The sequence below is a fragment of the Convolutriloba macropyga genome, chromosome 11 (genome assembly GCF_964194025.1).
Source record: "Convolutriloba macropyga chromosome 11, txConMacr16.3, whole genome shotgun sequence".
NCBI lineage: Eukaryota > Metazoa > Xenacoelomorpha > Acoela > Convolutidae > Convolutriloba > Convolutriloba macropyga.
The window spans coordinates 16393853-16418941 of NC_134478.1; the positions used below are offsets into that span (position 1 = coordinate 16393853).

Genomic DNA, 25089 nt, shown 5'->3' on the forward strand with positions numbered 1-25089 from the left:
CAAACGAGCAATTGAAATGACCTGTTGGCATTTATTTGGGGACAAGGACTCTTTTAGTAGCATACTGGTGTCATTCTCCAATAGCATAAATGAGAGTGTATCATTTATTTTAGTTATTTTTTATTTAGAATTTACTTTTAATTGCATTATCATATTTTGTTTGTCAGAGGGTTTTTAATTATCATTTGATGTGTTTAAGTCGGTTCAGATGCTTCAACATCCCGAGTGAAAAAAATGTTGTAACCTGGATGACGAATTTGGTCCTCTCAGTGTAGACCATCTCCTCTCTTCTTCAAATACCTCTACTGCAAACTAAACATGAAGTCCACACGTCCAACAACATCTATTAGCGATAAGACAATCTGGACTACATACAAAGTATAAAAACAAGACTGCAATAACAACTTCAATATCAAATCAGGTATTTCAATCACCATGATCATCATTAGAGAGGCAAGCTACGCTAGACACTAAGCAGCATATTTAAATTTAAAAGGTTGTTCTGAATTAGCTAATTTAACTCAATCAAACATAAGCACAAATTGGTTACTTTGATTTACTCACATCTTCGATGGTTACTCGCTAAAAATAACTCACTTTCAAATATCACAACTCACCTGTTCGTTTGTCTTCTGGCAAATTGTCAACGGCGTCCAGAATATCTTTCAGACTAGAATCGACAGACCTGAACAGCATATGCACGTAGTGGAACAGTACCTCTAGATTATCAGATCCTCGTTTATCCATTGGCAAGCCCAAGAAAAATTTACAGTCTTGCACTGCGAAGCCAATGTTGCTCTTGGACACGGCTGGCTTCTCATTTCTCAACCTGGGTTCTGTTAAGTACCTCTCCCAAGTCTCGTCAAGGAAGGAGTCGTTTGGAGACATTTTGATTCCCTGAGTCCTCTTTCTTGATAGATCACATAAGGACACATATAGAAATTCGAAGTAGATATAAGGCAAGGCAAAGGGTCCCTCCTCGTGTGTTGAAGACCCCAGGGTACCGTAGGTTTCCCAGTTTGGACTAATTTGTTCATTTTCTGGATCCCTGACAGGCGTAGCACTGGTCTGACATACACAATAGAGGTCAATGAGGTCATTGTCAATGAATCTGGAGACAATTTTGGGTTTGTTGCACTTCATGCAGAAGCACTGAGGATGACAACATTCGAAGTAGGGGGTCTCGTCTTTCCTGATTTTGTTGCGGACTATCTGGTCGTCAATGCCAACCAGGCCTTTGAAGAAAAAATAGGGAGCTGCATTCGGGACTCCACGTTTGAAAGCCTTGGCAGCCCAGTAGTGATCTGCTTCTTTCTTGTCAGAAGCACTTTTACCTAAACATAAACACTATTGAAACGGGCGCGTGAATTCATATCGACCAACAACTTCCGGAACAACCATTTGTTAATACAAAGCAATAATCTACCACTTTCTATATTCTCGCTCAACTGAAAAATTGACTTTGGTCCTCCAAAGAAGTTGTTCGCGGAAAAATGTTTTTCCCCTTACATTGTTAATAACAAAAGGTGGAAATTAACATCTCGTTGATTATAACCTTTTGTCCGTGCCCACAAAATCTTAGATTCTTTTGCAAACCAACAACTTATCACGCATTTTGATAGACTTAATATAGGAGGGCTAATTTTCTGTATTAATTTTTAAGCAAACTTTTTTCTGTAAGCCACGGCCGAATTTGCTCAAATTGAAACAGCTTGAGAGCTATAACAGGCTTGAAATTTTCGCTATTGTTAAGATTATTTCTGGAAATTATATGGTTACTCGTTTTGTCTTGAACTAATGCACCAAAATTTTTGATAAAAAATGTCTATATAAATTGGTACCCGTAGTTTCATGTAAATTTTATTTATGTTTCAATGCTTTTCTATCAAATTTCCTAATTAGCTGCTTATTTAAATTCAGCTATTTATTTGGCATCACAAAAAATTTTGATCGTAATTGCTAAACAAAACTCAACAAAATTTTCGTTACCTTTTTATCTAACCGAAAAAATAAATGCTGCTTCATTAATCAGTGAACTAATTAATCTTTCCATAAAAAATTACTTGTTGTCCTTTTATTCGAACTTTGCAACGTTTGTGGCGCTGTTTAGAGTACATGTAGCTTTCGAATATTATGTTCCCTGTTTAATTTGTTTCTGTATGCTTATAAAACTAGCAATCATACAATAGATTCGGTTTTAATAGTGAAAGATTACTCAATCGTACAAGGCGGCGTCAAAACTGATTTACGTAAGTGAGACCAAAACAACTTTTGATTGCTCTCAACGAAAGGAACCATGTCTTTTGCGAAAAAAAAATCAAAAAAATTCTACTATTCAACCAGTATTTGAAAATTCAGTCTGGCATACATATAGACAGGAAAATCACCCAGAAAAGAAAAATTAAAAATGGAAAAATCTACAACAACCCAGCTTGTTCAACTACTTTGATTGACAAATGAACCAAATCTAACTTGATTTTCGAATACTTGTTTTAAAATTGGACAAGTACTATGGAATGCTTGGCGGTCGCACAAACTAGATAATAAAATTAATGTTGCTAAAAATAAAAACAAAATGCTTCAGTAAAAGCTTTCGAAACAGTACGCATATGAATAATTGCAACGCTTTATTATGCACCAGGAGCATTTGATTGCAGCAATGCTTTGATTGACTACAACAGATTAAGGTCTCAAAACTGGAGAATCTGATTGATTTGATATTTTCCTCAATGCGTTTTCAAAGTTGCCTTTTGAACTGGATATAAGCAACCAAAATAACTGGAGCGGCCATCCGATGCTTTCTGTAAATTTTTCTACCTTGAAAACTAAGCAACATTTTACGAAATCTCGACAAATTACGGCGTTATAACAATCATAATCATCAAACTGGACGGAAGTAACTGACTTCCAGAAAAAACTGTAGCAACAAAATCAAGCGAAACAAAACAAAATGAATTACATTACTAATCAAAACCGTTCCAAAATCATAAGATCTAATTAACCCCCTCCTTTCCTTTTTCAATAACATTTTGGCACCCAACAGTTTGGAAACCGCACCTAAAGCTAAGTATTGTTTTCAAACAAAATACACTTCCTAATGAGCTAGACCGATGTGCACCATGGTTTTTTTTCAATGTTTCAGAATATCTAACGATCAGAAATTAGACCTGTATCAAAACACTGACTATGGTGGGGTAGTCACACATGACAAAAAGACAAAGATAAAGATTGCAACATTATAGATTTCGATATTGAACTTTGGGATCTTTTCCGTTTGTGCCCCCCCAGTACGTTATGCTCCCCCCAGTGACAGAGCACGTGTCATTACATAGTAAATCATTATGAAAAAATATTGCACGTGCCTCTGGGGGTTGCAAATAATATGCACCCACTAAGCTGGGGGGGCACAAACGGAAAAGATCCGAACTTTGTTTACTTTTTTCCGGTTCTTCTGGGATTTTACCCACCCCTTCTGGTTGGTTGTCTCCACAACCCCCCGCCTTCTTTCCGCTTCTTTTGGGGTTTTACCCACCCTCAAGGACCCTTTTCTCTTTGGTCGTTTCCCCAGCCCCCCGCCTTTTTCCGGTTCTTTTGGGGTTTTACCAACCCCAAGGACCCCCTTCTGGTTGGTCGTTTCCCCAACCCCCGCCTTCTTTCCGGTTCTTTTGGTGTTTTAACCACCCCTAGTACCCCCCTCTGGTTGGTCTTTTCCCCAAACCCCCCCTTTCCGGTTATTTTGGGGTTTTACCCACCCCAAGGACCCCCTTCTGGTTGGTCGTTTCCCCAACCCCCCGCCTTCTCTCCGGTTCTTTTGGGGTTTTACCCACCGCAAGGACCCCCTTCTGGTTGGCCGTTTCCCCAACCCCCCCCCCCTCTTTCCGGTTCTTTTGGGGTTTTACCCACCCATAGGACCCCATTCTGGTTGGTCGTTTCCCCAACCCCGCCTTCTTTCCGGTTCTTTTGGGGTTTTATCCACCCCGAGGACCCCCTTCTGGTTGGTCGTTTCCCCAACCCCCAACCTTCTTTCCGGTTCTTCTTGGGTTTTACCCACCCCTAGGACCCTTTCTGGTTGGTCGTTTCCCCAACCACCCGCCTTCTTTCCGGTTCTTTTGGGGTTTTACCAACCCCAAGGACACCCTTCTGGTTGGTCGTTTCCCCAACCCCCGCCTTCTTTCCGGTTCTTTTGGGGTTTTACCCACCCCTAGGACCCCCTTCTGGTTGGTCGTTTCCCCAAACCCCCCTTTCCGGTTCTTTTGAGGTTTTACCCACCCCAAGGACCCCTTTCTGGTTGGTCGATTCCCCAACCCCCCGCCTTCTCTCCGGTTCTTTTGGGGTTTTACCAACCGCAAGGACCCCCTTCTGGTTGGCCGTTTCCCCAACCCACCCCCCCTCTTTTCGGTTCCTTTGGGGTTTTACCCACCCCTAGGACCCCATTCTGGTTGGTCGTTTCCCCAACCCCGCCTTCTTTCCGGTTCTTTTGGGGTTTTATCCACCCCACGGACCCCCTTCTGGTTGGTCGTTTCCCCAACCCCCAACCTTCTTTCCGGTTCTTCTGGGGTTTTACCAACCGCAAGGACCCCCTTCTGGTTGGCCGTTTCCCCAACCCCCCCCCCTCTTTCCGGTTCTTTTGGGGTTTTACCCACCCCTAGGACCCCATTCTGGTTGGTCGTTTCCCCAACACCGCCTTCTTTCCGGTTCTTTTGGGGTTTTATCCACCCCAAGGACCCCCTTCTTGTTGGTCGTTTCCCCAACCCCCAACCTTCTTTCCGGTTCTTCTGGGGTTTTACCCACCCCTAGGACCCTTTCTGGTTGGTCGTTTCCCCAACCCCCCGCCTTCTTTCCGGTTCTTTTGGGGTTTTACCAACCCCAAGGACCCCCTTCTGGTTGGCCGTTTCCCCAACCCCCCCCCCTCTTTCTGGTTCTTCTGGGGTTTTACCCACCCCTAGGACCCCTTCTAGTTGGTCGTTTCCCCAACCCCCCGCCTTCTTTCGGGTTCTTTTGGGGTTTTATCCACCCCAAGGACCCCCTTCTGGTTGGTCGTTTCCCCAACCCCCAACCTTCTTTCCGGTTCTTCTGGGGTTTTACCCACCCCTAGGACCCTTTCTGGTTGGTCGTTTCCCCAACCCCCCGCCTTCTTTCCGGTTCATTTGGGGTTTTACCAACCCCGAAGAACCCCCTTCTGGTTGGTCGTTTCCCCAACCCCCCGCCTTCTTTCCGATTCCTCTGGGGTTTTTACCCACCCCCTAGGACCCCTTCTGGTTGGTCGTTTCCCCAACCCCCAACCTTCTTTCCGGTTCTTCTGGGGTTTTACCCACCCCTAGGACCCTTTCTGGTTGGTCGTTTCCCCAACCCCCAACCTTCTTTCCGGTTCTTCTGGGGTTTTACCCACCCCTCGGACCCCTTCTGGTTGGTCGTTTCCCCAACCCCCCGCCTTCTTTCCGATTCCTCTGGGGTTTTTACCCACCCCCTAGGACCCCTTCTGGTTGGTCGTTTCCCCAACCCCCCATAATCTTTCCAGTTCTTCTGGGGTCTTACCCGCCCCAAGGACCCCTTCTGGTTGGTCCTATTGATAGTCTCTGCCTTCAGTAGGCATTGGTAGGTTCCAGCTTTCGGCAGGTTTTGGTAGGTTCCAGTATTTGGTAGGTTTGGGCTTTTGGTAGGTATTGATAGGTTCCGGTATTTGGTAGGTATTGGCTTTTGGTAGTTTGGTAGGGTCCGGTATTTGGTAGGTAATAGTTTTGGTGGGTATTGGTAGTTTCCGGCTTTCGGTAGGTATTGTTAGGTTCCGGTATTTGGTAGGTATTGGTTGGTTCTAACACTTGTAAGGCATTGATTTTTATAGTTATTGGTAGATTCCGGCGGTCAAAATTACTGTAATCACCAAACTTTTCTGATTTTACTCGGTTTGTCTGAACAACGCTGACTTCTTATTGACGGTTGAGAAGAGGTACAGTGCCCAAAATAAGTACTAATTCATCCGATTCCCCAGATGGAACAATGTTAACTCAACAATCCATTGGCACCTCAACAGCAACCAAGTCAAATGAACAGAAGCGTTTGGAAAACTCTAAACTTATGATCGAAAATGACATCAAACTACATACTGACTATCTTATCGCTGCCATAGAGTCCTCAGAAGATATTGAAACTTTAGAGGAAACAGTTAATGAAATTAGGGAAATGCAGCAGAAACTTGAACCAGTTGTCATTGAATTGATCAGTGGCTTGTAGCCTGATGAACAAGATATGTCCAGAGAACACAGTCGTCTGAAGATATCGAAAACACTATATCGAAAACACGTTAAAGAGAAAAAGACGCCTCTTCAGCAAACGTCATCTGGTGGACTATCTTTGAATTCCAAAGAGAACGTAGAAACACATGACAACACCTTGTCACATTTACAACAACGTCGCACTCATATTGTCTTTGACGACACTCTTTCGACTGATCAAACCACTCAAGCGCCCGCTGAGAATTCCCGTTTTGTCAGTTATGGTTATACTGCACCCGGTGGTACAACTCTATATGTCAACAACACTTCAATCACCGCAAGTTTTAAGTTATCAGCTGCACCCTGCAGTGCATCACAGCAATCGTTCTGAACTTCTCCTTGCGGATTTCCCTCAACTGATAGCAACTCACAAGGTCAAAATAACTCTTTTCCATTAACACAGTCAAGCTTCAGTAATATTCCTAACACATCAGTTACACAGATGCCATTTGCTTCTATACACAATGTCTCAGTGTCTACTTGCTTTCAAAAATCCGTACCCAAATTGCATGCGGGCCATTTTGATGGTGATCCAACGAGATGGATGAAATGGTACAGCATTTTTCAGGCTACTGTTGACAAGGCACCAATAAAACCTTCTGAAAAGATTATTCACCTACAATCACTATTAACAGGTGAAGCGAAAGCCCTGGTCGACGGTTATGGTTGCAACGGTGACTTATACCCTTCAGCACTTCGTCGCCTTCAAGTACATTTTGGAAATCCAAAGCGAATTTTAAACGCTTTCCTTGAGAAACTGAATAGATCCAAATCACCCAACTTATCCCATCCAGAGAGCTACACACACTTCTCCTCTTTTCTTTTGACAATGGTGGATACCTTTCAGCAACTAGGATTCATTCATGACCTTCATTCAACTACAAACCTGAATGTGGCGCTAGCAAAATTGCCCAATCCCGTACGCCTTGAATGGAACAAATTTGTGTTAGAAAAAGACTTCCAGCAACCATCTCTACAGATACTATCTGAATGCTTTCTGAACTACTCCAAAGCATGTCGAGATTTAAACTCTAGCCTCAAAATTTTTAAATCAAGCCACGCACAATCGTCCTGGAAATTTTCCCCGATTATACAAAACTACACAACAGCTACAAGTGGATGGAAAAATAATCCATCTAAACAGTCAAATAACAGCTCTAGCAGGAGCTCGGCAGTTGAAGGCAGGCAGCCCCCGGTGAAACTTTGCCCAATCAATGAAAGTTGCCAATTCCTATACAAGTGTACCCACTTCCAAGCTCTCCCAGCATGCATTCGCAGAGAGCACATAAGAAAACTTAGATTATGTTTCAACTGTTTTGGAAACCATTACGTGGAAAAGTGCACTTTCAGAAACGTTTGCCGTAGCAACAATTACGGTATGAAACACCACACTCTATTGCACGATAGTTTTGTTACTAAGTCAGGTTCAAAAAAGTCTTAATGTGAAAATTTTGAACTTACAAGGAACAGGACAGGTGGCTGTTGTTCCTGTACAAATCAAAAAAGTTGATAAAGTTCTGGATACTCACGCTTATTTTGACAATGGTAGTTGCCAAAGCTTGTTGCTGAGGTCAACTGCACCAAATCTGAATTTAAACATGAATACCATTGGAAAAATGGCAATTAGTGGCAATCATATGACAAAAGAAATCAATTGTGCACCAGTAAAACTTCAAATTAGACCCTTACAAGGGGAACAGTCATTCGAACAAATAGACGTTGTTGCCGTTCCAGATCTCAATATGTCACCCGTTGATACAAAGAAACTGAATCGCCTCTGTGATCCGTTTGAACACCTCAACCACAAACAAATAGTAAAAGGACCCAAGAATGCAGCATGGGGAGTTGAAACCCAACGGCCATGTCAGGAAAATTAATCAACAAAAGAACAACCAGATGAAAAAACTTCGTTCCTTCGTCATCACCCTGTCACTAATGAGAACAAACCTGGAAAAGTACGCCGTGTCGCTAATGCATCAAGTGTGTTTCAAGGTCAGTCCTTAAATTCTAATCTTCCGAAAGGTCCAGATTTGCTGAGCAACATTACTGTTGTAATTTTGAGATTCCGGGAGAACAAAATAGCGCTTTCCGCTGATATTGAACAGATGTTCATGCAGGTTAAAGTGGCCCCTGAAGATAGAAAATTCCTACGCTTTCCTTGGAACAATGATAGTCGAATTGAAATTTACGAGTACATCAGTCACATTTTTGGAGCCACAGACTCGCCATGCATTGCCTCATATGATTTGCGAAAAACTGCTCGTGACAACGAAGAACAGTTTCCAGATGCTCTCAAATATGTAGAACGCAACATTTACATAGATGATCTCTATGTTTCCACAAATTCACTCGAAGGTGCTCAAAAAATACTGCAAGGAATGAGAAATGTTCTCTCTAAAGGAGGTTTCAACCTAACCAAATGGAACTCAAGCAGTCCCGAATGCCTAAGTTCATTAGAACCTGAAATCAGATTGCATCCAACGAACGCTCTCCCTCAGAACCAGAAGGCTCTTGGTTTACCATGGAACGCAGCATTAGATTGCTATGTGATTGAAAGTTAACTAATACAAAAAATCAAGATTACAGGCAACGTAACTCAAAGAGTTTTACTCAAGTTGGTGGCGTCTTTGTTTGATCCCCTTGGGTTCATAGCGCCTCTAACAGTTCCATTACGTAAAGTGTTAAAAACCGCCTGGAACCATGGTCCAAAATGGGACAAGCCCCTTTTACTCGATAACATCCAGGATTTCAGGTCAAAGGGAAGAAACTCCGGCATTTAAGGACTTCGAAATTCCTAGGAATTATTTTCTAGATAAAACTGTTAGCTCGATTCAGCTTCATACCTTTACTGACGCTTCCAAATACGCTCTATCTGCCCTCTCCTACATGCGAATTGAGTACTCGGATCGATCGATCTCCGTTAAATTTGTTATGGGCAAGGCACGTGTAGCCCCAATAAAAAGAATGACTATCCCCAACCTGTAATTGCAAGCCGCTGTATATGGAGCTGAACTCGCCCAGTTTATAAAGGAAGAACAAAATAGAGAAATTGTGTTTTTTGGTCTGACAGCACTACAGTCCTATACTGGCTGAGAACACCTGAAATGAGCCATAGAATATTTGTTGCAAATCGAATAGCCAAAATTCTAGATGTCTCCTCTGCTTTCGATTGGAAGTACGTTCCATGCACAGCTAACCCCGCAGATGACGGAACTCGAGGATATAGTGTTGAGCAAATGTCATCAAAATCTCGATGGATTTCAGGACAGTCATTTTTGAGTCAAAAAAGATCTGAATGGCCAAAACAGGAAATTTTGCATGCCCACTAAGTAAAAATTGTTTCATTTTCTTCAATAAACTCCACTGTCTCAAACATTGTCGACGCAACAAGATTTAGCAGTTGGAATAAAATAATACGTGTGATAGCACTCTGCATCCTTTTTGACGACAAGTGTAGGAAACGCAACGCAGAAATGAAGTTAGCATATTTTACCGGAACTTATCTGCACGTTATTCACAATATTCAAAAACAAAATTTTAACCCAGAATACATGTCGTTGAAAAAAGGAATTGAGGTCTCTAGTGCAAGCCGTTTGAAAGCACTATCACCATTCCTAGACGAGAATAACCAACTAAGAGCACGTGGTCGCTCGGAAAAAGCAAGCTTCCTGATGACCACTCGCCATCCCATAAAACTTGACGGTAACAATGCTGCAGTTAGGCTGCTGGTACAACACGCACACGAAAAAAATTGTCAATGTGGTCTCGAGCAGACTCGAAACACTCATGGAATTCTATTGGATACTTCGCTGTAGAACAGTTGTTAAACAAACTATAAGCCACTGTTTGCCATGTCGTAGAATGCTGCAGGATGTTAGCAACCCCCAGATGGCTGATTTACCCGCTGAAAGATTACCCAAGAAAAATCAGTTTGTCTTTGAAACAACTGGTCTCGATTTCTTCGGACCTTTTTCTGTTAAAAACCATGGCAGGTTATCTAGCCGATATGTTTGCTCTTCACCTGTCTTGTTGTTAGAGCAGTACATCTTGAAGTTTCGAAAGATCTCACAACAGACTCTACAATCAGCTGCATCAGGCGTTTTATTAGCCGCAGAGGAAAACCCAACAAATTCGTCTCCAATTGTGGCAAGTCATTTGTTGGTTCAAACAATGCCCTTCAATCTAGCATCGCAGAATTGAAGGAATCAAATATATTTGCTGCTAAGCTACATTTAATGAATGTGGAGATAGATTGGAAATTTCATCCCCCAGCTGCTCCCCGTTTCGGTGGAATTTGGGAGAGATTGGTACAAATTTTTAAACTATCAGTTTACAAGGTCATTGGTTCTATAACTTTTACTGATGAAATTTTGAGTACAGTTTCTTGTGAAATAGAGGCAAGCATGAACTCCAGGCCTCTCACAAATGTTCCATATGATATAAACGACCCCTTACCACTTACTCCAAATCATTTCCTCCTAGGTCGTTCAACCGTTAACTTGTCTCCTTGCGTCTTCATTGGTAAAGAGAACCTTTCAAAAGGTTGGCGTTCATCACAACAAAGTGCAGCTCACTTTTGGAATCGTTTCCTACGGGGGTATTTAATAACTCAACAAGTACGATGTAAATAGCATAAGACGTCGAAAAAAGGTTGACTTGGTATGGATTCCAGAAGACTTCAACCACCGTGGCCTCTGACCTTTGGCTAGAGTCATTCAAGTTTTCCCTGGCTCAGACGGGATCGTCTGATCAGTTAAACTGAAAACGTCATTCGGAGAACGCATTAGAACCGTTGTGAAACTGAGCAAAGTTTTCCTCGAATGAAACTCAAAGGTCAGTCTCTCTCTAAAGACAGGAAAATTTAGGGAAAACAATTGCCCTTCTATACAAAAGGACTTTCATTTTCGTAGCTGAGCCTATCTTGGCTCATCCCATATTGATTGTTTACAAACCAGCAGACCGATTTATCCCATCTTCATGTTCCATTGATCATCCCTTATCAACAACCCATTTCAACTTGTTATTGATTTTAATTTCTCACAGGTCTAAGACCCACCCCTCTTGCTTTCCTTTGACAATTGGGTTTTTTGGTTAGAATTTCTGATTATTGATTTAGTTGGCTCGTTTTTACGAACCATCGGCCAAAACTTGTACCCTTATATTTCATTACAGTCATTTTTTACTTCTTGATTCAACTTTACGGATGATTCAACACGCTGCAATCCGACAGTTTTATTCTGTCTTTGCAATCCTGCAAATGGGGCTGGCGATGTCACGGACACTGTGACTTCTCGTTAACAAAGCCCGGCATTATAACAATCATAATCATCAAACTGGACGGAAGTAACTGACTACCAGAAAAAACTGTAGCAACAAAATCAAGCAAAACAAAACAAAATGAATTACATTATTAATCAAAACCGTTCCGAAATCATAAGATCTAATTAACCCCCTCCTTCTCTTATTCAATAACAGAGCTGAACATTTTCTGAATAGAAATCAAACGGTATACACCAAAAATTGAAGCTTAGATAATTTTGTTTAAGAAATTGCGGACAAAATAATGTTAATCAAGTACATCTCGCCTTAAACACTAACTTTATTGCCACTCATTACCGAAAACACATTTGTCGTAAATAGCACAGGCTTCAAAGCTCCAAAATTTTTCCTCTTATAAATCTTACCATTTCAAAATTTTGTCACCAAAATCACATAGCACCATATCTGGAAAGCGCCTAAGGCAACCAGAAAAATTATGTTTGATTTCTCAACCAGAACTTGCTATTCATTTTCGCATCTAAATCTCCGCCGCAAAGCAAATGATAAGAGATGATACAAAATTTTCCCAAACGAAATCAAAATTGAAAACATCAGAAGTTATAAAATCTGGTCTAGACAAAAGAAAATATTCATAGCAGAGGTATTCAGAAGTAGGCAGAAAGAATGCAGGTGCAGTTGTTCAAATGCCTTCAAAAAATCAAGCATGAGTAATCAAATCGATCGGTGAAATCATTGAGAAAAAATTAGCAGCAAGCACCAACAGGCTTAGAACTCAAAAACTTTCAAAAATAGAAATTGCTTAAGGCTTAAGTTGTTCGATTGGGTAAACAGCACCCCAAACATCTTACATTACGCTCCCGTAAAAAAGAATTTTACGAAAATTTTATTACGGTTATGCTTTACTTGGCAAAATGCTGTCAGTGAATTGCTTGCAACAATATTAGAGTAATTGCTTCAAACTTCACTCGAAGGCAATTAATCACATTAAATACTTTCCTTTTTAAAGACAAGATAAATCAAATCAATATATGGGGCCAAAAATTTAGGGAAACGCTCCTTTAAACTTCATTTTAAAAAGGAAATTATTATTTGAAAATCGTTCTTTCTGTGCGTAGAAAATTATTAGCCACAGAGAGAAAACAGAATCACAGTACCCAAGGTAAATGCAAACGCAAGTTCTGCAGTTTTATTTTATTATTGTAGATTTACAGAAAACGTGCTAACAAAGCATGCATATAGCCGTCGAAAAAATACTTTTCGTATAACGACCCTCATAACTACAAAACTGTAGAAGTACAGTAAAAACTGTGCAAATCCAACAGTCACTTAAGCGCTCGCAAACTCAATAATTGTCTCCTTGAATCGTTCCTGTTACTTGCACTTTGTGCATTCATTGCAATGAGTTAGTAGTTAGAGTTAGTTAGTCTAGTATTGGTGGTGGTGGTATTTGTTCGTTTGTTCTTTAAACCAACCGACCTCTGCCGTCAAATTGTCGAAATGAAAGCGATAAGTATGTCAAGTGTGAAATCATTTCATATGAGGAGGAAATAAGAAATGGTGGTCACGTGGAACAGTTACACAAATAATAACACGAAATTCGGTTAGAATTTTCAAATTTGGGTTTATTTGATAGTTGCTATTTGATCGAATAGTCAATAGATCAATATCAAGCCAAGGGGACTGACTACACAATCAATTTGAGTAAAGCGAAGTAATTTGATATTAAGATGAGTGTTGAGATAACCAGGAACAACACGGATATGAACTTGATAAAATTGAAGCTGAAAATGATGCCAGCTTTTGATGAACAATTCTACTTAAAACCAATTAAATTCAACAAACGAAGCTTGTATTTAAAGCGATGGATATAACAATTAAAAACTTAGACACTATCGAAATATTAATACTTTATTAATTTGCCTATTTATAATAACTATTTAATTCCAACCGTTTAGAAACTATAGTAAGATTACGGTGCATGCATGTTTGTTGCACGATTGTTGTTATTCATAGAAACTGAAACTCAGCATACGTTTGAAGCAATCAAAACACAACACAGCCTCAATGAAATTGATTCTGATGTCGCAATTTTTCATGGCCATCGAACGGTTCATCGCTCAACATTTTTTCACCTATCGTCTGAGCATCATAATGATTGTGTGCTGCAAACGGATGTTCAAAAACGAAGCCATGCAATTGCGCATCAATTTCAACGCTTTTTCATTTTGGGAATTGATTTCATCTGTTTTCATTAGCAAGTTTTTAAATTTAAATTTGAGCTTTCAAATTACTGGAAAGAGTTAATGAGTATTACCGTATAATTGTTTTCGCCACCGAGAAGTTATCAAACTCTGAGGCCAAGCCGAGTTGTTGAGTAACTCCGATACCAAAAGTGGCAGTACCGTACCTTTTCAACTCTCGTTGCGATTACAACAGTTGAATTATTTACGTCACTTTGTAGACTACTTTTTACGCCTTTGCTCAGAAGGGCGGAAAAAAGTAGTCTAACGTCAAACCATGTAACAAAATGTCAAAAATTTTCCACACTTTTGGATTGTCATAGTATTATTCATCAGGCACTAGTAGCAAGTTATTTCATGGATAAGTTGTGCAGCTGTTGTTATCGCAACGAGAGTTATAGTCTGTCCCATGAAGTTGAAATAATGGAACGTTCGAAAACGTCAAAAACAGGCAATTGAGCATCAAATTGGTCATTTGAATGTCAACGTTTTCTCCATTAAGTTTTCATTCATCAATTTTTTCTGCAAGTTTTAAATTTGAACTTTGACTTTTGAAATCTAACCTGTGGCCTTTGAAACGTTCGCTTATTTCAACTTTATGGGACACGCTATATATGTACTCTTTCGATACATTTCGAAACAAGCAAAACGAAGCCCAGTTTAAGACGCCAGTACAACATAAAGACCCCGTACAATATATATGATACTGAGTAAAAATGGGAAGGCATCAATATACACATGAGCCAGTCGATATTCATTTGAATAACTGTCAAGTTTTGAAATATTTGGCTAATCTTCAACTATCGGACGCATTATCTCTGTGTACCAAATGAGCGCTAATTGATAAAAAAACTAGAATTTAAAATACAGGTTTGTTTAACTTACTGTTCTTGCTCTATCCTATATATGCATTTTTTCAGCATACAGATAAATTTGATACAATGAGCTCTTTTAGTTTTGACCAACGTTCACTAGCGTCTTATAATAGTAATTTTGATATTGGGGGAGACTATAACACAGGCGACCATACAATGCTCTAACCGTCAATTGCTGTAATTAAAAACATCACTTCACAGTCCATTTAAGCTTCCCCTTCAAGAGATGAGCAAAATTTTTAATTTGAAATAGAAGCCCATTTTGAGCTGTAGAAGCGGTTATAAAACTTGTTGCCAGTCGATGTAATGAAGCTATTTTAAAACCAATAGGTCATGATTTATTAGTTAACTCACCAGAAACAGCTGTGATTAATTAAAGCAAAGGTTATGTATTGTGTTTAGACGCTCAGCATGCTATTAATAAGAAAGTTTAGTGAAATAAGAAAGTTTAGTGAAACTACAAAGCAATTCATTGTTAATGAGGAAAATGAAAAAAAGCAATTAAATTTTATCGAAAGCTATAAACCTTTTTGTTCATGCATAAGTTAGTATTTAAAAACGTTACAGTACATTAATCATTATCCTATGGTTTTAAGGGCAACTAAAATGATCCGTCATTTGTATTTTCTCTGCTCTTATTCAACTTCGGCACACTCCAGTGAGAAGTACCACGATTCAAATTCTTCTAAGCTAGTTAAAGGTTACGTGTATACGATAACTTTATTTGAACATTTCTTTTCTGATGTATAGAGTATCAGCTGACAAATTAAAAGGAGGCCGGTGGACCGAAAGAATAAATCAATAACAAGTTTTAAACTAGCGGCCTTTTGTTATTACATAAATACGTCACTATTATTTTCAACTCCATGCGAGTTCTTTCCAAAAAATTTAGAATTAATGGTTAGAAATAATGGTCAAATGATATAATTGACAGTTTTGCGACCACAACTATATTAGTGGCCATGAATAATTTTGAGGTAATTTATGTATTGGCTGAAACAATTGTATTACCAAAACTGCTATAATAATAATAATATCTGGGGCGTAGGTAATTAGGCGAAAATAGCGATTTTCGCATCCATGAAGCAAAAACTAATAAAAAACCAACTAATAAAGGCACCCTAAAATCCACTTGACGCTATAGCATTGGGATGACTTAATTGTCTTGCAAAAATATCTCAATTAAAAAACCTGCTTATGGTATATACAAGAAGTATATTGGCTAGTCTGATTGACTACTATTATGGTGACTTATAAGAGTAACGATACTGGAACTGATTTAAATAAGAACAAAAGTGTGACCAGAAACTATTTACCAAACAAATAGAAACTATTCATCCATTAAAATTGGTTCTTAATCACGTGTTCGAATGCGATGGGTTCAAATCCTTTCTTTGAAAAATAGAAGGTAATTACTATCATTTACTTCATTTTGATCGCGCTTATTTTTTTTTACTAAGGACGAAGCATAAAATTCTTCCAGGATAAAAAAATAACCAACTAACGTCAGAAGAATTGCTCTCGAACAACTAGTGGGAGCTCTAATCTACTGCAGCTTGCTTCAGTCGGGCTGGGAGAGTAACTAAATTCACGAAGTGGGGCTTCAAGTGACGTGATTTATTTATTATTTACCACTATAACCACTTGAGAATTTAAAATGAAAACTACACCAAATTTGGCTCATTTTTCCCCACTTGAGTTTAGTTGCTGACATTTTTGAATCAGAGAGAAATTTAGATCACGCAAAACCAAAAAGCCACTCGAAAATTTAAAGCGGTCAGCAAAAATATTGCATGAAAAAACATAGCCAGTAGAATACTGGAAACGACTTGAAGAGTCGGGCAATAAAACTTCTTAATAAATCTTGTCGTTTTCTGAAATATCAAAGAAGATATGAAAGCTAAGCCAATTTTTAGTTAGGAATGTGGCTAGGTGTTTTTGTGTGTGTGTGTGTGTGTGTGTGTGTGTGTGTGCGCGCGCGCGTGTGTGTGTGTGTGTGTGGGGGGGGGGGGGGCAAGTAGGTGGGGGGTAGTAGGTAAGTAGGAGGTCGAGGGTTAGGTAGTTGTAGGGGGCCAGGTTGCTGGGGGAGACGGTAAGCGGTAGGTAGCGGGGGGTTAGGCAGGGGGTTTGATATGTAGGTGGTTGGTCTGTAGTTTAGATAGGTAGCAGCGACTGACAAGGGATCAAAAATTTTAAAATTGGCTTTTTCACCTCGAATATGACCAGCAGTTGCTAATTACTATACATTACAAACTAAGATACTGTTAAAGCCCAATTTTTGAAACCAGAAGTCAACTTTCAAAAACAGAGGTAAAAGTTTGAAAAGAAAAAGCTAGAAGTTAAAATTCAAGTCATGAACAAAATTGCATCAGCATTAAAAAACATGTGTAACACCAATACTCCCCTTGAGGTCGTGAAAATACAATCACGTCGTGAAAATACCATCACGAATAATTGCTTCAAACTTCGTTCGAGAGCATTTAAAAAACATTTTGACGTCATTTTCATGGTGCAAAATTTTCTTTCAAAAATGATAAAAAACCCAATCTTCTCATTTTCAGGGGAGCGATACGATGATTGGACAATAAATCGCATCAAATTTGAATAATCTTTGGGACTGCTTTACATCATTATAGTTGTAGGTCACTGGCTAGTCACAACTCTTTTATTCTCTTAAGGCTAGGACAGCAGATTGAGGGATGAACTGGAAAGCGAAAAGTTGGGGAAATATAAAGTGATACTTAAGTATACATTTAGTGTTATTTGTTGTGCCTAATATTTTTTGGTCGTGATAAAATATTCGGTTATGATAGATTTGAGTCTACTACGAGCCACAGAGTTATGCCCAAATGAGCTAATTCCAGGCTTTAATCATAGAAAGGATGACAAATAGCGTTTTAATAGCAGCAGCCTAAAAAGAATATGGCGCCATGTTCTTGCCTACTTTCAATCTATTGTCTCCATGTTATCAATTTTGTGGATTCGTTCGATCTACTATAATTTACTTATTACGGCCCAAAATCACACTTTTAAAATGTACAATCAAGCCTTTTTCTTTGACAAAGGGGACAAAGATAGAACTATTGGTGACAAACACAAGCAAAACTGTCAATTAATTCAACTGCCAATCAATGCTGAGGATTCGTGGCTCGGAAACCGAACCACTTAGAAAAGAATCACGCACGCTTGCAAACAATTGCTCGTCGAACAGATGTATCCCGATACTCATAACCGTCCCGCTTCAGTTCATTGAAAACTCGATTCGTCAAAAAGCAGTTAGCCAAATATTCACTTGTGCTTTGCCACATATCGAGATGTTAGTTGAATAAAAATAGTCCGCTTCTAATTCTTATAAAATTTCAAAAAGGTACCAAAGATTCGTGAAGAGACTTACCTCCGAACACACTCTGATGAGGACCCCAACATGCCGTGCATAGATCCAAGTGGACAGAGCAGACAAACTTGTTCTTGACAACCTCCACTCCAGGAATCTCCTGCACATAGAGCTTGTTCTGGATCGGTTGCTCACATAGGAAGCAACTCGCATTGCTCCCCACGGAATCCGAGGCCTTACTGGGCGATGCTCCCGGTTTGTCACTCGGTCGACCCATCACTTGACAATCTTTTCGAATTCAATGGATGAATCCAAGCAGAAATCAGTCGCAATATATTATGCCCAGTAGTCGTGACGTATTCCTTGACTTGAAAGATTCGTAGAGGTTCTAAATTGTGATTAAATATTTCGTTCAGCTATTTCCTCTTGATGGTCGAATTTTCTGGAGAAATGCTCGCTCAATTAAGGCACTCGTCAATATTTGATTGCAAGTAGTTAAGATTTCCTTTTTCACTAAAAATCAGCGTTCAAAGAGTTTTTCCCCCAATCAAAACAGCTTCAATTGTGACTTCTATTCACGGGGTCAAAGTATGAAAAAGATTTCGTTCCGAATAGCTGCCCTTTTTCGGAATTTTATTTCGGGTAATGATTCTTCAAAGCGAGTAAGAGAGATTACTCGATTCAAAGCTGCAACACGGTAAGGCACTGCTTTCACTCAAATCTAGAAAATGATAAAATTAGACACGTTTGAGGTGTTTGAGAAACAAAAGAAAGCGGCGTGACTACACAATATGTGGGATATGTATGCTCTCAGAACATACCAAACGCAGTAATGAGTTATGCAGATAATGACTGTTCTATAGACTTATATGCTGGTCAAGCGAATTAGAATGGGCCGAAAGTGTGTTAGTCTAGAAATAAAGACAGTGAAGGCAAACTGAATATAATTCAGTTAATCAAATAAAAGTGTAATAACCAAAATTGAGCACTCAATTTTTGTCGTTGTAAATTTGCATAACGTACCTTTCGTAACACGTTTTATCAGGTAGGCGTCTTTCTAGCGGTTAGCTAAAACAAGAACTTTCCCTTAGGTAAAGAAATTCAAATGTTTTGTTTTTGTTTCTAGTGTCAGATTATTTGGGAGTAAATAAATTCAGTGTATTTAAATAAACGCTACTTCAAATAAGATTCATTCGCAAACAATGAAGCTTTTAAAGGTTTTGTGAATTTGAATTCTGAGAGATTTCAGTTCAAAATTCAGCAAAGGAACAAAACGTCTTTTGAAAATATAAATTTACCTTTAAGGCAGTTATTGTTCTTCAATTATTTCCTTGATTGCTTAAACGGTGAACTTAATTTCAGCTAGGCAATATCAAGACCTTATATTTGCACCAAAAACACACGCAAAGTGCTCCAGGTCTTTCTAGCAAGCCACGTAGAAGGTGACGCTTATTTTCCCAATAAAGCCTTTTTTAAATAAAAGGTTGACTGAAAGGGAAAACTGAAGTTTTGATATATCTTTACGGCCAATTTTTTGCTCTCTATTTTACCCATTGCATGCATGCGAAGCTCGAGTGTTGCCCAAAGCATGATTGCACAGCTAGCAGTGCACTATGAGAAAGCAACAAGGAAAAGCTCATCTAAAGGGCAACAAAAAGTACGGTTATAATTTCAGAATCGAATCCCTGAAAACTTTTTCAACTGATTCACTAGGTTAATGCCATATAGTTACAGCCTCCGAGAAAATGTCAAAATCCTTAAGAACTGTGACACTCATATCTTTAAAGAATACGAAGATTAAAACCATCGGCAAATTTGTTCTATAGCTGTTACACCCATGTTACAAATTGAAATCTAGATTAAATAGAAATTTGGGTTCTACACACCAGCATTAAAGAATGAGAAATTGAGCCAAAAACCTACTTAAAAGCTCATTAACTTTCGATCGCGCATTAGGTGACCGTATTAACCTCTTCTGATTAGAATAAAATATATTCAGCTAAAAGAATCCTCTCTGTGAGCCTTTGCTCAATTTAAATTATATGATGCACAATATGAGTTGTGTTAGCTACCGTTCAGGTATCTAAATAAAATCGACAAGGAGGCTCGGTAATGTGCGATCGCACATAAGGTTCCGACCCCGCTCATCCACAATTTTGGCATAATTGTCTACCAAATGAGGAACCGATAGAAAAACGCAATAGTTCAAGTATTTTTCAAAAAAACTGGTGTATGAACGAAAAGATAGCCTCCAAAGCAAATAACTCAGTGGAGTAAAAAATGATGCATTAGATTGATGAGATATACCGATATTAACAAAGCGAGCGAAGACGAACGCCAAAATCAAACAACAACAACAAACTTTAATTACATCAAAAAATTTATGTCCGTTTTAAAAACAAAACTTAATAACAAAGTCAAAATAGCGTCAGATAAAACTGAAAATAAACAAAATAACTTGTAAGTCACCAGAAAAAATTGGTTATTCAACAGTTCACAAAAATGCTTGGTAACAATTAGACAAAAAGAACACGAAACTTTAAAATTAGAAAATTCGCTGATTTTTAAAAAAAAAAACAATTAATTTCAAAGTAATGAAAACCATTAGGAATCAACAAAAATATCCCATAGGTTTACAATTACCAATGCTTCTATAAAAGGGAATTAAGAATTGTCGGTATTCAATTTTCTATGCAGTTACAAAAAGAACAACAAATAGACAAAAAACAAAAAAATCAATAAACACTTGCCAGAAAATGCTTTGGAAGCCGTAAAGCCATACTTTGGCCGCCAAAATATGTTCGATTGCATTTTCGTCGAACACCGATAATTTATTATGTGACCGCTCATTAAAAAAACTAAGTAACCATCAGACAAAAAAGAAAAAAATGCCAAGTTATGTAATAACTGTTTTTTTTTTCGAAAAAAATTTATTTCCAAACCCATGAAAGCCATTAATTAAAAAATGAAAAATTTGAATAGGCTAGTCCATTCTTCCAAAAGAAGCTCTTGAGACCTGCAATTATCCAGAATATGTCTTACGTCTACAAAAAAGAACGTCAATTATGACAAAAATCAAAAATTCATTTACTTTTCTTTGTGAAAAACCCGTGTGGAAGCCAGTAAAGTCACAATGATTTCTTTAAAAACATTAGATTTGTTACACCAATCCCTTTTGACACCTTCCCTTGGAATGTTTTAAGTGACTTCTCATGAATGAAACTAGGCAACAATTAGACAAAAGAAAAAAGCAAGATTATGTAGTACTTGTTTTTATCGAAAAAAATTTATTTCCAAAGACATGAAAGACCTTAATTACAAAGTGAAAAATTGAATGGGATCGTTTATTCTTCCACAGGAAGCCCTTGAGACCTGCAATTATCCAGAATTGTCTTACGTCTACAAAAGAACGTCAAATATGACAAAAATTAGTTTACTTTATTTTGTGAAAATCTCGTGTCGAAGCCAGTAAAGTCATAACGAATTCTTTAAAAACATTCGATTTGTGACACCAATCCCCTATGACACCTTCCCTTGACAAAAATAATGTCATCTTTAATCTTTAATCAACGAGACCAGATAACAAACAGACAATAAATGGAACAAAATTGCGAAGTTGGAGTGTTTTTTTCATTTTGGAAAACAATTGTTTTCAAAGTCATGAACAACATCATCTATCTTCCAATATCGGAACATCGGCTCATCTACTCTCCCCTGAAAAGCCAATCAAACCAGGTCATTGTTCAGGAAGTTAAATACGACTAAAAAGACAAAGTAAAAACGACAGTTAAAGACAAATTAAAAAAATCAATTAAACTCTTCGAGAAATAATTGTCGAAGCAGTAAAAACCACAATCTGTATCTTTAAGTATTAAAATATTATGAATTGTGCGTTATTTTGAACGCAAAAAATCTGATATATGAACTGCCAATAACATAATAATTTGACAAAACCAGAAAGCATGAAAAGTGGGCAAATACCTAAAAAATTTTTAAAAAATTGTGAAATCTAGTAGTATCAAGGCCAGAACACCATAACTTAAGGCGTAAAACCACAATAAAAACTAATTTTGAATTCAGCAGAAAAAAGGAGCACTCTTTGATTGCTGACACTAAGCTACAAGTTGACCAAAACAAGATAAAAATGGAGGCGAAGTTCAATAAGCCATTTTTTTTTTAAAAATCAAATATTTTAAAACTCAAAACGACCATAAGCTTTCAAGCAACCAAATAGATAAATTAATTTTGAGCTAATTAGGAAGCCAATAAGACCTATCACTAGTGAGCTTTGATTTGAAATGTTCTGTTATTTAATTAACATAAAAAAGATCGAATTTTTTAATAAAAAACCGACTGATGACAATCCGATGAATTATTTTCGGATTGTAACGGTCCAAGATTGGAATAAAACTAGTCCTGCTAATGCTGATTGTCCATTAGGAATATTTCATTTTTCGAATGTCATTGATACAGATATTTTGTTAGTTAAAAAACAAACAAAAGCTGCGTTTTTGGTAATGAACGAATAAAGTTAGCAAAGAACGGCAAAGTTTTAAATACAGAGCGCTCTCAACGGAAATTGAAGTAAAATTAGCCCCTTTTTCAGTCTACAAAGATTGTTTTAGTGGTGTTTGGGCATGCACTTCCTGCAAATTTAATCAGAGTGGACTAAAAAACTTATTTCGTGCCGTTTTTGATGAAAAAATTTTATTAAACTTTATCAAAATTTAGTCAAAAATTCCGAAAAAAGGTGAATGAAATCAACGCAATTCACAAGTTTAAACCTCGATATCTCCCTGTAAAAAATGAAAATCAAAAAAATCTTTTCAATTCCATATTCTACGCTGGACAAGCTTTCTAATGATACCAGTCTCAACTCTACGATGAATAAATCGATCGGCCAAAATTGACTGAACAAAAAAAACCATTTGAGTATATAGTTCCTCCCCCTCAAGAGGGGTCGGAACAATAATAGCAAGTGTGTTCTACGTAATTATTAATAGAACTAAGACATGTAGTTAGCAGAAGTTTCTCCAACTATCGATGATCATACTAGCGACCTGCAATACTTAAAGACACACCCTTGTGAGTAAGTTATATTCTAACTAGACCATAAACTTCTTGAAGATCTTTTACCGCTGACCAAACCAAACAAACTCATTCTTAACCAACAAGGCGGCCAGAATGATTCTGTCCGTAACGCAGCAAGTTACAAGTTAGAATTATGTTGCGCGAAAAACTTATTTTCTTGTTGTGAGAGAATAAGATTTTGTTGATTTTCATTTTTAACTTAGCCAACCAAAGCATAAAGTTGGAATGGGCGAAAAACAAATTTCAATAGATTTGACTGACAACTGGTCAATGTGAGAATAATATTGAAGTTCACATTAAGAATCTGGAAAACTAATTCAAGGCAGGGTTGAAAAAAAATTTCCACCCATTGCAAGAAACTCTCGCTGGTTACTTCCGTTAAGGCTCAATCAAAATTCAAATGAGAGCACATGCGCTAACTTCGAGCTAAATTCACACATCCACATCAACCTTTCGCGGGTAATTTACACTATTTACATTAGCTGATTTACTACATATATTTGCCACCCATAAACAATATTAAATTGAACTTCCGAACTGCGTATTTCAGCATGCCCCTCTAACCTCGTCAATAGGTTATTGGGCCCAGAATACTGACACGTTAGACACAAGACAAAAGAACGGGTGGCATCTTTGACCTAGTGACAAAGGGAGAGAGCGAGAGAGAGCCCTGGTCAATCAGAGACAAAGACAGAGAGAAAGAGATAGAGAGAAGACAGTGAGAGAGAGAGAGAGAGTTAAACTTTTAAACTGTTGAATTAATGTTAAGTTTGATATTTATAAAGTTGAAGATTCCAGCGCGTCAAAGCTTGACTACTGGTGTGTAAAAATCACTCGTAATTTAGCAAAACGGTCTATTGAAACAGAAGGGTCGAATAAAAAAATCCGTTTCCTAAAGGTAAATCCTGTAGAACAGATTGAATTTGCAAAGGGTATGCAGGGCATGCAACATTGTGTACAATATTTGAAACATATGCAAACCTACAATACGATTGAGCATAGTAAAACATGATGCATAGAAGGCTTCCTTGAAGAAGATTGCGAAAGTTAGCTCATGCGTAAAAGCAAAGGTTATGTTGGTGTTTGGGAAATTATCTGGAGGATCCGTACTCATCGTTCATAGTCGTAGTGGGGGAATCAGTGGCTATTATTGTCGACTTCCACTCCAACTTTGTCAAGGATACTACATTTCCAAAAAATAGGGGTTTATCTTTTATACTAAGTAGACAGCATTTCTCATTTAGCATGTCTTAAAAAGCACTGCTTTCTAAAAATCAGTGTTTAACCAAGAATTTTTAGGCTCTGTTTGTCTCAAAAAAATTTATGTAAAACTCAAAAAGGTTCATAAATAAAGACTGTCTGGTGGTCAAAAGTTTAAGGCTTTATAAACGTTTATACTTTGTGATTTTCCAACATCAGAGTTAATGTTTGCTTTTAAACTTAAGGTGTTTTGTTAAAAGAAAAAAACTTTGTTTTATTTTTAAAATTGGCTTATATTTCTTAAAGTTCTAAATAAGACATATTTGGTGTTTTTTTAATTTCGTGTTCTTATTTCTTTGTTTGAAAGAGTGTGCGGTTAGATTTCAAACTCTAATTTTTTATTTCGTTGAACGTTTAAACTTTCAGATCAAATTTTTGTTAGCACATAAGGGTTCACCACTTTTAAATAGCAAAACGATAAAATTTTCTTTAGCGGTAAAAAAGAAGACTTTGTCTATTTTTCTGAACATCTAGAGGCAAGAATGTTTTGAAGTTGTATAAAAATCTTTGTGATGGCACTGTAGGATATATGGAGTTTACATCTACGCTGCGGGGACGACCCTCACAGGAGCCAATTGACGCAGCCGAAAGATAAGGGAAAAAGGTTTTCGACGAAAAACAGATGACCATTTGGTATGAACTTGTCCAGTGCCTCGACAAGAGGTCAGTTTTATTTCTGCAACCTTATAGGGGAAAAGAATTTGAATCTTGGAACGTGTTATGTAAGAGTTTCAGAA

General features: G+C 38.1%; 1 protein-coding gene across 2 annotated transcripts in view; it reads right to left on the reverse strand.

Annotated features, from left to right (window-relative positions):
- Positions 1-19159, reverse strand: part of LOC142349606 (uncharacterized) — a 32429-nt gene extending 13270 nt beyond the window's left edge. The window contains exons 1-2 of one of the 2 annotated variants that reach the window (XM_075401287.1): positions 18062-19159; positions 618-1334 (exon numbers count right to left, since the gene is read on the reverse strand). In XM_075401287.1, coding sequence (XP_075257402.1) covers positions 618-1334; positions 18062-18278 — 934 coding nt within the window. In that variant the 5' untranslated portion in view covers positions 18279-19159. Of the gene's footprint in view, positions 1-617; positions 1335-13028; positions 13625-18061 lie in introns of those variants that run through there. The other variant, XM_075401288.1, reaches the window with a different exon arrangement.
- Positions 19160-25089: the final 5930 nt, after the last annotated feature.